This window comes from Onychomys torridus, chromosome 7, assembly GCF_903995425.1.
Source record: "Onychomys torridus chromosome 7, mOncTor1.1, whole genome shotgun sequence".
Classification (NCBI taxonomy): Eukaryota; Metazoa; Chordata; class Mammalia; order Rodentia; family Cricetidae; genus Onychomys; species Onychomys torridus.
In genome coordinates, this window is record NC_050449.1 from 93,577,715 (window position 1) to 93,594,344 (window position 16,630).

The window sequence follows — 16,630 nt, forward strand, 5'->3', positions numbered from 1 at the left end:
AAACAAGCTGATAAACTGATACCTTCCTATATTTGGAGAGCTTGGATGCCTTAGATATCTCTTACCCTTTAGCTTTCCTTTCTCATACACATTATTTTGAAAATACTTTAACTGTCACAGTATAGGCAATATTCTACTGATTTCCATACAACTATAAAATAAGTAGCTTGTAGTTTGAAACACAGTAATAGTCAAAATATTTTATCTTAGAAACATTAAATGAATTTATAAGTAGTCATTAGCTTAAATTTGTTTTCAGTGTTTTTGTTTCATATTTTTGTTTAAGGGCTACAACAGTCACTGTTAACTTGTAGCTGGCTTAAATGTAGAAAGATCTTTTTCTGTACTGAGTGTACATAGGTAGGTAAATATACCATTGTGTATATGTTGTATATGTGTTTGTGTGTATGTAATTTTTTGTTTGATCTGCCTGCCTCTACTTCCCAAGTGCTGAGATTAAAGGCATGCATCACCACCCACCACCACCTAGCCTATATATATAATTTTTTTTTAGGGAAATTGTGAAATTCTTTAAAATCATTCTTATTTTTAGTATTATATTGCTTGAAAGTAAGTGTGCTTTTTCTGGGTTTGGATGTTGTACCACTCTTAGGTGAGCATTGGAGGGATAAGCCTTTGTGTGTGTGTACAGTCCATATGGTAATTGTATTTTTAGGGACTTGTGATTCACCTAAGTAAAGATACCAAGGAAGCAGTTGTAACACACATACAGTGGTGGGAAGACGGGTTACACACAGTTAGTTTTTGGATGTAGGCAAGGCATTGGTATTAATTCCGTCTTCGGTCATGGTAGCCCAGTTAAGACTTTAAAAATCTTTATTATTTTATGTGTATAAATGTTTGCTAGTATATATGTCAGTGCACTATGTGTGTGTCTAGTGTCCCCAGAGGCCAGAGGAGGCCATCAGATCCCATGGACCTGGAGTTTCAGACAGCTGTGAGCTATCATGTGGATGCTGGGAGTCAAACTCAGATCCTCTAGAAGTGCAGCCAGTACTCTAAACCACTGAGCCATCTCTCCAGCTCCTTGGATAATACTCTGAAGTGGACGGTTTTAACAAATCATGTTATTCTTTGCTAAAGTAGAGGAAGTTATTTTGCAACTAAGAAGATGAGTTTATTTTGGTCAGTTATCATTTTTTTTACTTTAAATTATTCCTGGGTTGTAAAACTGCTTTTTTTTCTGTTGCTTTAACTTTTGATCTTCTGCCTAAAAAATTATTTCATAGAAGAATATTGTAATTGTCCTTTATTTTATAGCCATGAAACTGATGACTGCTCTGGTGAATGTTGCCTTAAACCTCAGTATTCATCAGGATAATACACAGAGGCAATATGAAGCTGAGAGAAACAAGATGATTGGGAAGAGAGCCAATGAAAGGTTGGAGTTACTACTTCAGAAACGCAAAGAGGTGAGTTTTATGGTAACTTGATCTTTTATGGTTTGAAATGTTTAGTAAATATAATAGTTTCTACTGGTTTTTGTGAAAAGAACGTTTTAAAATTGGCTATGGTGGCTTAAATCTGTAATCCTGGTACTTGGGAAGGTCAAGCAGGAGAGTCAATTCAAGACCAACCTTGACTACCTAGCAAGTCTGAGGCTAGCCTGGAGTACGAGACCTGTGGTTTGTGGATGGGAGGGTGGAAAATAAGTATCTATCTTATATTTTTAACATTTAGTTTTAGTTGAATTATTTAATCTTAAAGTTTGGTAAACAAAACTAGAATATTCATCAGTGATTAAGTGAGACATATCAAACTTACTTTAGTAAAAGATTATCAGAATGTTAGGAAAGTCAGTTATCATGTTGCAAGCTCAGAAAGTACACTAAATAATAAATACCATTTGGAAGAAAGCAAGTGTATATTTGTAGGAAAAAGCCTCAGTCTGCATTTTTAGTTGATATATAAAGCATCTCTCTAAGTAAGATTGGTGTCTCTCCCTTCTTCTTTTTCAGTGCAAGAGAATCCAATCCAAGGAGTTTATTTAATAAGCAATCACTCTATCTCTGGGTGCTTCTAGCACTTACTTTAGGTTTGACAATCTAGTTTTTGTAGAGGTGATAAAATGGTTTTTAAATTAGATACTTCATCTTATTTTCAGGTATATTTCTTTTTGCTTTATGGGTATGAGTGTTGCTGTCTATGAACCACATGCACAGAGTGCTCATAGAGGCCAAAAGAGGGTGGTGGATTCCCAGATACTGGATTAACAAATCAGTGGGAACCACCATGTGGGCTCAGAGAATCAAACTTGAGCCCTCTGGAAGAACACCTAGTTCTCTTAAAGACTAAGCCATCTCTTTAGCCTAAATTGTCTTTTGGGGGGTTTTGTTTGTTTGTTTGTTTTTTATAAATTTCTGATGTCTTTTTTTTTTTTCAAAGATTTATTTATTTACTATGTATACAGAAGAGGGCGCCAGATCTCATTACAGATGATTGTGAGCCACCATGTGGTTGCTGGGAATTGAACTCAGGACCTCTGGAAGAGTAGTCAGTGCTCTTACCCTCTGAGCCATCTCTCCATCCCATCTTTTTTTGTTTTTTGGTAGAAAACCATTTGTTTATTTGTTTTTTAACCTATTGGAAATAAAATTTGTGGTTCTTCAGTCTTTTAATACAAAAAGTTACATTTACATAAAGCAATTGCATGTATATAAGCACAGTAAGATTTAACAAACAATGAAAAGCAAAAATTTTTAGAAATGAAATTATTGCCTGTACTAAAACTACTTAATCTCTTTTCACTCATGACCCATTTTCTCCCTAGAACTTTTTACACTGTGGCAGTATATAGGTATATAAAATAGATGTACAGATTAAACACCCAGTATTGATGATTAGTAAACCATAAAAAAATTTGTTTTAAATGAATCATTTTGTTTGCTTTTTATTGTACATTGACAAAACCAGATTTGTACTAAGGAAATTTGTGTGCTTATTTATTTATTTTTACATAAACTAAATCTAGGAATGTGGAAATGCTGAGTTAGAATGATACTTGTTGCACAACCATGAGGACCTGAGTTCAGGTTTCCTACAACCATTTGAAAAAGCTGGACTTAGCAGCGCTGTACTGTAATCCTAGCACCAAGGAGCTAGAGACAGGATAATCCCTGTGGCTTGTTGCTCATCTAGTCTAGCTAAATTCAGGTTCAATAAGAGACCCTGTCTGGAAAAAAAATTTTTTTGGTAGTGACATGATTAAGTAATACAGCATAACAAGGCCCCCACATGCATATACACAAATGATATCATTTACCCACATATTTCACATACAAATGCATAAACATGTACAAACTAAAAGAACTAAATCTAGGCTAAATACTTGAAACTGCAAAGCATGAGCATCTTCAGAATCTTTTAGAGTTTATTACTATTTTGATTTTGTGATTGTCAGTACTAGAATGTAGCTATACATAAGGACATAGTACAGAACAGCAGGTGTGTTTGGGACTATTTCAAAAAATATGGGATTTCAAAAAATTCTGTCTGCATCTCAAGCCAAAATTCATGAAACAGGTATTTGTTTGTTGGTTTGTTTTTCTAAAACGAGGTCTTCACTATCTAGCTATGGCTGTTCTAGAACTCACCCTGTAGTTCAGCCTATCTTTGAACTCACAGAGATCTGTCTGCCTCTGCCTCCCAAGTGCTGGGATTAAAAGTGTGCACCACTGTGCATGGCTTCTTGAAAGTTTTTAAGAGACCTAAGTCTAAAGTTCAAAATCTATTTTTAAAATTAAGTATTCTAATTTATAATACTTTAAAGATATCTCACTAATCTGATACATGCTGAGGAACAACACTAGGGAACTATTGAATGTATTCATTTTTCATAATCATGCCATTATGTGTCTGTAAGAAACATCAGTCAGTCATTATATGTATAGTAAAAACACTGCTAAGGTGTTTGAGGCAGGATTCTTTGGCAATATGTGGCATGATGGTATGTGTGTTGAAAAGTGGGATATTTTATGTTTAGAAGAAAGTCCTATGCTAAAGCTTGGGTAAGAACTGCTAGAAACACCTTGGATTCATTACATGTTTGATTTTTAATTTGTTTTTGATCTTTGAATTTTTAAATTTTTAAAGCCTTTTACTGTTGCCAACAATTTCATGAAAATTCAATTATGCAGTCCTGCATGGGATTGTGACCAGTAGTTGAAAAAAATCTAGGAGTTATGTTGGACTGTAGTGTACTAAACTTGCTTGACAGAACTATTACAACAAACTCAGTTGCTTAAAAGACATTTATTGTCTAATAATTTGAGACGTGTTTTTCAGACTTCTCATCTTGTTAAAAGCACTTCAGAGAAACATTTGATTTGTTTGGAACTCATAGTTTTGGAAAGTCAGGTCCTCTGTATTGGATTTGTGCCAAGGCACAGTATCATGAAAGCAGGAGCATGCAGCCAAGCTGTTCAAGTCTTTCTGCTCTGGCTTTTGCTCCTGATTCTCATTGTAAATCTAGCTGAAAGAATTCAGCAATAACCACACACCAGTCTTAATGGTTGTCTTTAGTTTTCTTCTCCAAATTAGTTAGTGTATAATCCTTATACACCTCCTTTTACAAAGTCTCAAAGTATAAAGTGTTGACAGATTTTTCGCCAAACTGTACTGGTCCATGGATACTTCTTATTCTAATCTGAAACTCAGGAATACAGGTGCACAGCTGTTATTTTGTTATTTTCATCTTCAAATACCCTACCAGAATCTTGCATCACTCTCTGTTTACAGCATGCTTAGACTTTACTAATCTACATCCTTAAACTTTGCCATATTCATAGTCAAACAGTAATAAAAATGACCTCTCCCTCTTGGTACCAGTTTTCTGTTCGGAATTTTTATTACTGCTATGTATTTCAGAGAAATACCTTAAAGGAAGAAAGACTTGCCTCTGGATTTGAAGGTTTCAGTCCAAGGTTGGCAAAATCCATTGATTTGCTTGTGGTACTGCCCAGGAAGCAGAGAAAAATTGGTTTTTTGAGACAGGGTTTCTCTGTGTAGCTTTGCGCCTTTCTTGGAACTCACTCTGTAGCCCAGGCTGGCCTCGAACTCACAGAGATCCGCCTGGCTCTGCCTCCTGAGTGCTGGGATTAAAAGCGTGCGCCACCTCCGCCCGGCATCAAACTCCTTACTCTTGATGACCGACTTTATCCATTATGTTCCAACTTTCTAACAGTCTGTTCAAATTTTGAATTTGTCAGTGGGTGAAACCATTGATTAAGTCAGAACCCTCATAATCTAACCCTCCCTGGAACTACCCTTACAGTCACATCTATATATCTCCTTTACTAAAATCAAAAGTGACTCTCAATTTAATCAAGTTGGCAACCTAGGTTAAATATTATAGGATGCTATCAATCCAGTATCAGTATGCTGTTGCTATCATGTTCTCTGAAGACATTGAGGGAATGATTGGCTCTAGGCTTCTAGCTTCTGACTTTTTGGTTTACAACAGCATTAACTCCAGTCTATATATAATGGTCTTCCAATGTATATATCTGTCTCTAAATTTGTTGTTTTCATAATGATATACATTATATGGAATTCAGGAACCACTCTACTATAATATGTTCCCATTTTTTTAAAAAGTTTGTGTTGGGGCTGGAGAGATAGCTTGCAGTTTAAGGATACTTTCTGCTCTTGCAAAGAACCAGGTTCAGGTCCAGCACCTACATGGTGGCTCCCAATCATCTATAACTCCAGCTTCAGGTAAATCCAACCTCTCTTCTGACCTCCAAGGGCTCCTGTATATATATGATTCATATGTACATGCACACACACACACACAAATATATTTTTTAAAAGGAATTTTAGATGCTATGACCATGTTTCCAGGTTAGCACTTAGTACTAATCTGAAATTAATGAAGTTAAGGTAAGACTTCCACTTACAACATATTTTTATTCTGAACACATACATATTTGAAATATTGTGGAAGTAAAAATAGAAACTGCTTCATTAGATCGTGCTGGTTGGAATGTACAGTCCCGATGAATTAGTTTTTAACGTTATAAATGCATCATAAGTCTGTTTTCAAGCTTACCTTAAGTATAATAACTTGAATGGATTATTATAGATATATATTTATATAGATAATCCTTTGTGATGGTTTGAAAGTTTTTCGACTCTACAGTAGTTCGGAAGCAGTGACCATTTCATAAAAGCTGTAATTTGAATATTGACCCTTTTCCAGAATTGGAGTGTAAAGTTATCATACCTCCTGTATTGTTGGACCGTAGCAGCTCAAAGTTAGCAACATAGTCTTGATAACATGTACTGTATACTATGTTCTCAGAAGTTTTGGGATTTATGTTTTCTGTTCTTCCATTCCATCATATCTACAAAACAATATATCCTTGTATTGGTGTGAAACATTCAGTGTTGTAGAACAGGCTTTAGTTTAGATGATTGTAATTGTAGGCTAAAGCTAGTATATCAAGCACATTTAAAGTAAACTAGATTAACTTATCATGTTGCGTGTTCCATATGAGAAATACACAGTTTTAAAACTTGCATAGTTTTGGTGTATAGTTGCCTTATCAGAACATACCCCACCTCCTGTGTTGAGAAACATTTGTACTGCTTAGCTTTTTCCTATAAATCCTGTAACAACATACAGCTAGAGTCATTCTGACAGTATTTTACTATTATATGTAAAAAAAAAAAAAAAAGAAATGCACATTTTTTTATATATGCATAATAAAAACAATTATGTCACTGAACCATTTGACATGAAATTCCAGGGGAAATGGGGTAATAAATATCATATTGGATGTCATTTTATACCAATTATGTTGCTTTTATCAGTAAATAAATTTAAACCTTAACTTGATCAGTAATGTTTCCTAAAATGTATACCTCTGTGATAGTATTGTGTTTTGTTGCTGGATAACAGCATTGTTGCCTGGTTATATTTTCTATTATTATTCATATTTTGGGAAGTTGGCATAGTTGAGTTATAGGTTACTTAGGTAAGACTAATAATATGATGCTTTGTGAAGGAGGAAAAGCCATGTAAATCAGAGTGACCTCTTAAGCAAGGATGGCAGAACTAAGCCAAAAGTCTGGTTTAGAGAAATATGTAGATGCGTAAGATGATTCCAAATATAGATCATTCCATAGAAATACAAAGTTGACCAAAGTCCACCACTTCTGGTTCTTTTCTAGAATGTATGTGTGGAAAGAGGAGAGGTTCCCAAGCCCACGTGGCAAAACTATTGAAGCTGTACTGATAATTTCAGGCATCAGTGGTACATTCAGCAAAAGGCTGATAACCAGCTGGGCAGTAGAATTGCACGTCTTTAATCATAGCACTAGGGAGATAGAGGCAGGCAAATCTCTATGAGTTTGAAGCCAGCCTGGTCTACAGAGTGAGTTCCAGGACAGCCAGGGCTACAAAGAGAATCCTTGTTCTAGGGTAAGGGGGAACATTCAAAAAAAAAAAAAAAAAAAAAAAAGCTGATAACTATTCAGAATGAAGATAATCAGTAATTTAAAATAATTGGAACTGTTCATTCCAAATAAAATGACCAGTATTTCAATTTTCTTTTTTATTGTTTTTTTTATCATTTCAGCTACAAGAAAACCAAGATGAAATTGAAAATATGATGAACTCTATTTTTAAGGGTATATTTGTTCATAGATACCGGTAAGGTATTTTAATCATTTAGAATTTTTTTTAACCTAAATAGTTGTTGCTTATTTATAGCATAGTCTATGTAGCCATAAAACACTATTTAGTTTTATTTTGTTTACTTTCATGGAAAAAAAGCTTTGTCTACAAATCTAATTTAATATTTGAACAAAATTTTCCTATCACTGCTACTGAAGCATCCTTCCTAACTCAGAACATTTATTATCTTTGAAGATACCCTGTGTACTTATATTCTCATTAATGTAAAAGGAATTGATGTGAACATAAAATCAATATGGCCTAGTAATAAACTACTAAGTGTCATCACATTAGAAACATTTTAGTGTAGTACTTTAAATGTCTTGTTTAGGAGTAACCCTCATCTGTCACCTACTAGTGACAACCTGCCAGCCCTTAGTCTATACATTTTCTGCTATTCACTGCAAGGAAGGCTTTTATGATGAAGGCTGAGAAAATATTATTTGTGTGTTGATATAAATATTCAGAAGGCATCTTAATACTGTGTCCCTCTTGCAAAGCTGTAATAGTAAGCTTCCCCCAGGACCTGTGACATTGCCAAGCATGGATTTTTGACCCGGTTTACAATATCAGGAATAGATCCTCTTATGAGGAGCAGGCCTCAAATTTCGAGACTGGTTGGTTACCCCTATATCAGTAATGCCTTTAGTTGTATTCTAACTTGTAGGATCCATAGCTGGTTCAGGCCATTGACTTTTCCCTCTGTCACCTATCTCCTGACTCTGATTCCTCTTTTGCACATCCCACCTATGGTAGCCTTTATAGCACCTTCCAGGACTGTGAAAGCTGTTCAGCAGGCAGGAAGCTTCCAGCTCAGTTCCAGCTTAATTTATCCATATGTTCCAATCAGTGTATGCAATGTCCTTCAAATAGTATTATAATAGTCTGCTTATGTCCAGCACAATAAGTATATTTATTGTTTTGGCCCCTGAGTCCTCCTTTTCCAGCAACCCCTACAGAAATAGTTCACAACTGACACTGGGATTTTTGTTTAGTGACTGTCTTTGCTTCTAGGGTAGGACTTCAACCCATGTAGGGTGTCTTCCTTCAAACTCTCATTTATGTGTTGTTTTTTGTTTTGTTTTGTTTGAGCTGGGGATCAAACCCAGGACCTTGCGCTTGCTAGGTGAGCACTCTACCACTGAACTAAATCCCCAACCCCTCATTTATGTTTTTAAATTAGTTACAAGAAGATACATTTCCATCTGCCTTTTTTACAATGTCCCCTTGGTTTTGGTCACTCCTCCCCTATCTTTTCTTTTCCGTACTCCCTGTTGAAGGCTTTCTTCTCTCAGTTGCCCTCTCCACTTTCTCTTTACCTGTGTCCTTCTTTCCCAGCTCTCTTAAAGCTCCTCCCCTCCTTTCCCAGTGTTCCCTTTACTCTCTTGACTTTCAGAGGCACTACAAAGTTAAACACATAAAACACAAAAAGGTCAAAGTTCCAATCTACATATAATGAAGAAAATGGGCCTGGGTTACCTACCACAATGGGTATAATTTTTGTTTTTCGGGTTCTATTCATTTAGCAAGTATTTTACAATTTCATTGTCCTTAACAGTTGAATAAAATTCCATTGTGTCCATGTACCATGTTATCATTATTTATTTGTCAATTGATGGGCATCTCTGCTGATTCAGTTTTTTTTAAATTAGAAACTGAAATACCTTATGACCCAACCATACCACTCCTTTGGTATTTACCCAAAGGAATTAATGCTTTACTGAACAGATATCTTTGTCCATTGCTGTTGTATCCACAATAGCTAAAAAACCAACTTCTTTTATTGATTTTTTTTTGGGGGGGGTATGTTTTTTAACTGTTTATTTTTGGTTTGTTTCTATTAACATTGATTTTGGCACATCGTTCTTTTGCTTTGCTTTGCTTTGCTTTCTTTTCTCTCTCTAATTTCTGGTTTTTTGATTATTTAAAGCCTGGTCTCACTCTTCAGCCCAGTAATGCAATTAAATTGCTACCAGTCCATGGAAATAGCTTAATGATTATAGGAATTTATTGGGGGTTAACTCACGATACAGGAAATAGGGATTATAGCAGAATCCCAGACGGTCCAGCGTTGTTCTCCAGAGAGCTCTGCCCTGATCCACACCAGCATCCAAGATCAAAACAAAGCAAAGCAAAGAGAGAGCACATATGTGCATCTCAGGTCTTAATGGTCCCCATCCGGGCCATGCCCAAGGGGCAGATACCTAGCAGCTACCTGCTGCCTCACTAAGGGCAGTGCTTCAGGGCATAGCACAGATAATCACTACTACAACCCAGGATAGTCACTGACTTGTCACAATCCTCCTCCTGCCTTAGCACTCCCCCCTCCTTCCTCCCTCAAGTGTTGAAATTACAGGCATGGCCACCACACCCAGCTTTTTTTTTTTTTTTCCTGAATTTTTGTTCACTCTGTAAGTTATTTGAAATTTTTCTTACATAATTGTTTATTGCTGTTCAGATTTCTTCTTCTTCCGTTGCTTTTCCTATATTACTGTAGGTTTTTAAATATACTTTTTTGATATTTAACTTTCTTCATTTAACTTCCTCTTTTATTTGTTGATTGTTTGAAACAATACTGTACATTCCATGTTTTTATACTTTCTAAAATTTGTCTTGTCATTTGATTTTTCCATTGTTGACTAATGGTGATACATGCTATGAGTTCACTGGGTGTTTCTTGTTTTCAGTTTTCTCAGGCTTGTTTTAACTTTTCCATATGTTTTATTGGGTGTGGTGAAGCAATAAGACTATATGTTGGGTAATTGCTTGAGTAATGTTCTGCCCTTGTTTGTTTGGTCTGTCTGGCTTGTATCATTTCTTGTTTGGAGGGAGATGTATAATGTCTCCCTTGATGAACATGGTGTGTTAGCATTCTTAGCTATTACTATATTAATGCCTATTTTGCCTTTGTTTTATGTAATTACATATAGTAGCGTTGGTTATACAGATCTTTACAAATTATTTTGCCTTACTGAATTGGTTCCTTTATTATTATTCTTACAATTTCTAATTCATCCTCTGTGTCCTATGATCCGAGAATGACTCCTACTGTTTTCTTGTAGTTTCTGTTGTCATGGTCTGTTGCTCAATGTCTTTACCTTCTGTTTTTGTGATTTGATTGTTACAGGGTTTGTTTTTTATAGTCATTATATATTGAGGAATTTTGATTTGTTTAATACCTTCAGTCAGTCTTATCTTCCATTTAGAGATTTTAATCCATTTACATTTAAGGTTTTGGTAAGACATTTTCCTGTCCTGTTGTGTTAATCCTTTTCTTTGTTTTGTATGTTCTTGGTTCCTTTTTTCCTGTCTTCTCTTCTGATAATATTGATAATATATACTTTTCTTTTTCATGTATTTGCTCTACTGTAAGTTTTTTAGGATATGTTTTCATGATAGTAATTATATTTTTATTTCCAGTATTATGGTTCACATCAGTATTTAATTTTGTAGCAAGTTGTAGAAATATATTTTTGTAATATTTGCTTACTGTTGAAAGCTTTTGTCTATCTTTATTTTTAAATGATATTTTACATTTACAAATGATACACTAAGTATATTAGTGTTGATTTAGCAGCTGTTTGCTTGCTTACTGATTGTTGGGGATTTTGAATTTATCATTTCATTCTTTCATTACATGTGATCTTTCTGAAAGGTCCTTAGTCTACTGGTGAGTCTCTTGCATGCCACTTGATGATTTTTCTCTTGCTGCTTTTAGAGATATTTCTTATTTAAGATTCATTTTTAATTATGTGTATGAATGTATCTGAGTGTATGACTATAGTACTCACATAGGCCAAGAGAGGGTTTTGCATTCCCTGAACCAGAGTTACAGGTAGTTATAGCCAACTGGTATGATTGCTGAAAATTGAACTCAGGTCCTCTAAAAGAAAAGTATGTGCTCTAAACAACTGAGCTATTACTTCAGCTTCTAGAATTTTTCTTTCTCTTGTTCTGTTTTCAGTTTGAATGTAATATGTCTCAATCAAGATCATTTTTTTATCAGTTATAATAGGTGCCATTAAGCTAACTGGGTATATTTATCTGTATGGTTCCATGATGTGAAATGTTTACAGTAATTATTTCAATAGGTAGTATATGTCTTTTTCATTTATGCTTCTAGAATGTTCACAATGCCTTATAAGATTTAACTTTTTGTCTTACCTTTTCATTTTTTGTTAACATGTATTAATTTTACATATTATTGAAATCACTGCATGAACTGACAAAATCCACCTTCCCTTTGCAGCCACCACTTTCCTCCCTTCCATACTCAAACAGCCCTATTCCATATCTTTTATTTATTTCTACATTCAGCTCAACATTTTTTTAACCTTCCACAAGTGCAGGTCTGTTTGTTTGGTTACTTTCACTTAACATAATACACTCTAGTTCCATTCATTTCATGTAATTGAATTACACTATATTTGTGTGGTAGATTTTCTGTTGGTTTTATTGGAGATTTCACCGATGACAATTGCATGTTTTAGCTATTGTATGTCATGCCACAATACACAGGGGTATCTATGTCCCTCTTTGCTTTCCTTAAAAAAAAAAAAAAATACATAGACACACATAGTAGTGCTGATGGATCTTATGGTAGATCTATTCTCAGTCTTTTGAGATTAACTGGATCATATGGTAGATCTATTTTTAGTGTGAGGGAACACCCATACTATATTCACTGTTAGAGTTGTGTTAATTTACATCCACATATGAGTTTTTCTTTTTCTACATCATTGCCAGCATTTGTGTGTGTGTGTGTGTGTGTGTGTGTGTGTGTGTGTGTGTGTGTGTGTGTATTGAGCTGAGGATCAAACCCAGGGCCTTGTGCTTGCCAGGCAAGCGCTCTACCACTCAGCTAAATCCCCAACCCTGGATATATTTTTATATTAGACAGTTTCTCCAGGCTGAGATTTTATCTTGTAGGAGACTTATAGTTGCTTGATAGGAAACCTTTTTATGTATTTATCAGCTGTTTGAATTGTTTCTTTTGATAGGTTTATTGGATATAATACTATTTTTCAATGTTGCTTTTATGTCCTGTGATTTGGGCAGTGGGGGGAGCATACTATCCCCCCCAAAAAAAAAACCAAACCCCAAGCTCATGCTATGTAACAGGGTTCTAACACAAAGGGCATAATATAAACCTGGCACTCTCTGGGGCAGTGCAGTACATAGTAACCCAGAAGCTCCCCAGACTACTTCCATTAGCAAATGCTAGACTCAGTAGCAACTTAGCCTCGCTGTGCCTAGTGATAGAATTATGATTTAAGAACTAATTTCAAAAGGCTTAATAGAGTAGTGGATGCTGGTTGCTTAGTTCCCTTCTTTATATTGTCATTGATGAGTATTCTGTAGTGGAACGTTTCTCTCCCACCTGCCAGTTCCGAATTCCCAGCAGCTGTTTCCCAAATAATTGGGTCAGTAGTTCATGATTATTACTAATTAGCTCTTACACTTTAAGTTAACCCTTATTTCTATCTATGTTTAACCACGTGGCTTGGTGCCTTTTCTCAGTCCAACACTCTCACCTTCCTGTATGTCTGGCTGGCGACTCGGTCTCTGCCTTTCCTCTTCCCGGCCTTCTCCTACTAAGGTCACCCCACCTGCACTTCCTGCAGGGCTACTGGCCAATCAGCATTTTATTAAGCCAACAGGAGAGGCAAATCTTTACAGTGTACAAGATCATTATCTCACAGCAGTATTCTCTAATTCTCAGCACTGTCCCTTCTGTACTCTAACATCTGCCTCAGAAATTCTAGTGAAGTAACTTCTTTTCTCTTGATTAAAAGAACAACCATCTTTATCACACCTAAAATTTCCCATTGTATTGGCTATAATCTCAAGATAATGTGGATGAAGTGTTAAGGGGAAACTTTTGCTTTATTCCTTATTTAAACATTGTTTTCTGTACATATCAAAAGTATAGTCAAGCAGGTAGACTTGCAATTATAAAAGAAACAAAGATTATAAATACTGCCAAGGGTTTGGAGAAAAAGCAGCTCATACACTATTGATGAGAATGTAAATTAGTGTGGCTATTACAGAAACAGTGTGCAGATTTCTCAAACAATTCAAGATAAATTTACCATACTACTTATTCATCCCATTACTGACTATATGTCCAACTTAAATGACACTGGTATGTCAAAAAAGACAACTAGTATGGATTAACATCATTCTCGGTACCCAGGATGTGGAGTCAACCCGAGCGTTATCTGTTACTTTTTCTGTAGCTATAACAAAGTTTGCTGTCAAGAGCAATGTTAAATGAGGAAGATTTGGTTTTACTCATAGTTAAGGATACATTTGTGGTGTGAAAGTCAAGGCAGCATGAGCTTAAAACATCTGGTCAAATTGCATGGGCAATTAGAAGTAAGAGAGTAATGATTCCTTGTGCTTAGCTGGCTTTCTACTTTGTTTCAGCCATAGGATGTTTTGCTTTGCTTTGCTTTGGTTTTTGAGTCAGGGGTCTCCCTATGTATCCCTGGCTGGCTCACTGTATAGACCAGGCTGACTTAGAACTCATAGAGATCCTTGTGCCTCTGCATCCTGAATGCTGGGAATAAAGGCATGGGCCATCTCAGCCATTGAGAATATTTTTCTTAAATATAATGTGTTTTGCTCAAATTCACCTCCTCCTGCTTCCTCTTACATCCATTACCTACCCTTCTACTTCCCTTTTTAAAAAGTAATTCCCTGAGTCCAATTTGTGCTACCAGTATCCTAATGATAGAGCCATCCACTGGAGTGTTGTCTACCTGCCATGGGCCACATCCTTAAGGAAAACACTCTCCTTTCCCAAGCAGCCAACAGCTGTCAGTAGTTATCACCTAGGGGTGGGATCTTGCAGCAGACTTGATCTGTCTGATTCAGGTCTCCTGCAGTCAACCACAGCTGCTATGAGTTCATGATTGCAAGTGTAATATTAGGCCCAGAAGACACCAGTTGCCCTTTCTTCCCAGATCTGTGGCTCTTACAACCTTACTGCCTATATTTTCATGATGGTTCGTGAGTTTTAGGGTAAGGGGCTGTGATATAAATATCCCATTATGGCTGAGCACTCCATGGTTTTCTCCTTTGTATGCAGTCCAGAACCCAAGTCCAGGGAACAGTGCTGCCCTCCGTTAGGGTGGATTTTCTTAGGGTAGTTAATCTAATCAAGATAATCCTTCACAGATATGCTGAAAGTCAAATTAACAAGCCACAGAAAGACAAATATTGCATTATTTTGCTCATATTTAGAGTTGAAATAAATATCAATGTCATAAAAGTAGAGAAAGTACTCGTTATTGCCAGGAGGTTAGAGCAGCAGAGAATTAAATGTGGAGACAAGTTGGTACTTTGTGATCCAGTTACAAAGAAAGACTAGCCAGGAGATGGTGGCACATGCCTTTAATCCCAGCACTCAGGAGGCAGAGGCAGGCGAATCTCTGTGAGTTCGAGGCCAGCCTGGGCTACAGAGTGAGTTCCAGGAGAAGCTCCAAAGCTGCACAGAGAAACCATGTCTAAAAAAAAAAAAAAAAAAAGACAGCAGACTGACTAGGTCTTGGTATTATATTGCATAGTGGAATGAGTGTAATTAACAACAAACAGTATGTTTGAAAATACCCACCCATTCCCCAAAGAGGATTTTTGTATGTTTCTTGTTTGTTTATTTGGGTTTTTTTTTTCTTTCTTTTTTTTTTTTTTCCATTTTTCTTTTGACAGGGTTTCTCTGTGTAACATTCCTGGCTGTCCTGGAACTCAATTCGTAGACCAGGCTGGCTTCAAATTCACTGAGATCCAACTACCACTGCCGAGCAAGACAGGTATTTCTTACATAGCCCAAGTTGGCCTTAAATTAGTAATCTTCCTACATCAGCCTTCCAAATAAGCCAAAATTACAGGTGTATGCCACTGTGCCTGGTCTTAAATGTTCTTACAACTAAGAAATAAGTATTAAAATGATGGGTATGTCAGTTAACCTGATTTGATTATAATAAAGGATTATATGTATTGAAAATTATGTCAGATCAGTAGATAATCATTATGTCAATTAAAAATAAATCTACAACTGAAAAGACTGGCTAGTATGTTATTAACTATAAGTTTTATGTATATGATATGTGATAGGATGATGTAGCTTAATTTGTTCAGTGTTTTAATAATGCATATATGATTGATCTTCTGTTTTGGTATCATGGAGGTTTCTTTCTTTATTAACATATTTTAATTGGTTTTTATATATTAGGCCATATTTGTATTTTGAGAAAATTTTAATGATTATGTTTTAGCATCAGTTTTAATATTCTAAGGGTTTAAGTTACTTCTATTTTCTATTTTACATGTGCTTTCTTGGGTGTGACCAGTTAATTCATTACTGTAATAAAGTATCTGTGATGATAAACTTGCAAAGAAGATAGTTATTTGGGCTCATATTTTAGAAGTTTTAGTTTATGGCCAATTGGTTTCTTTTCTAATGGGCCATTAATGAAGGAACATACCATGTTGAAGACTACATGTTGGAACAATGCTGCTCATTTCATGGCTGGGACAAAAGAAGGAAAGGAAGAAATCAGTGTACCAGAGAAAGAGGGAGAAGCAGTGTTCCACAGTCCTCTTCAAGACAAACCCTGTCGTTAAACACCTCTGTCATTGCCATTGCTAAGTTTCTACCATGTTTCAGTAGCTCAAATCAGAGATAGAAGCTTTTAGCACAAAAATTCAAATAGTAGCTGAGAATTATTTTGAATATTAGACTTTTAGAATCCACTGTGAAATGTCTCCTTGTTTTCTGCATGAATTTATGAAAGATGATATTGTTTATATGTATGGGAAAAGAACACCAAGCAAACCTCTGATCCAGGGTTTTCTTGGTATAGCGAGTTTCAGTTAAGTCAGACTTGGTAACTCATGTTCTTAAGCCAGTCTTTCACCTTTTGAAGT

General features: G+C 35.7%; 1 protein-coding gene across 1 annotated transcript in view; it reads left to right on the forward strand.

Moving 5' to 3' along the window:
- Stag1 (stromal antigen 1) overlaps positions 1-16,630 on the forward strand; it is a 346,634-nt gene that overhangs the window by 186,437 nt on the left and 143,567 nt on the right. The window contains exons 8-9 of the mRNA XM_036192569.1: positions 1,282-1,433; positions 7,602-7,675. Of these exons, the coding sequence (XP_036048462.1) occupies positions 1,282-1,433; positions 7,602-7,675 (226 nt within the window). The remainder of the gene's footprint in view (positions 1-1,281; positions 1,434-7,601; positions 7,676-16,630) is intronic.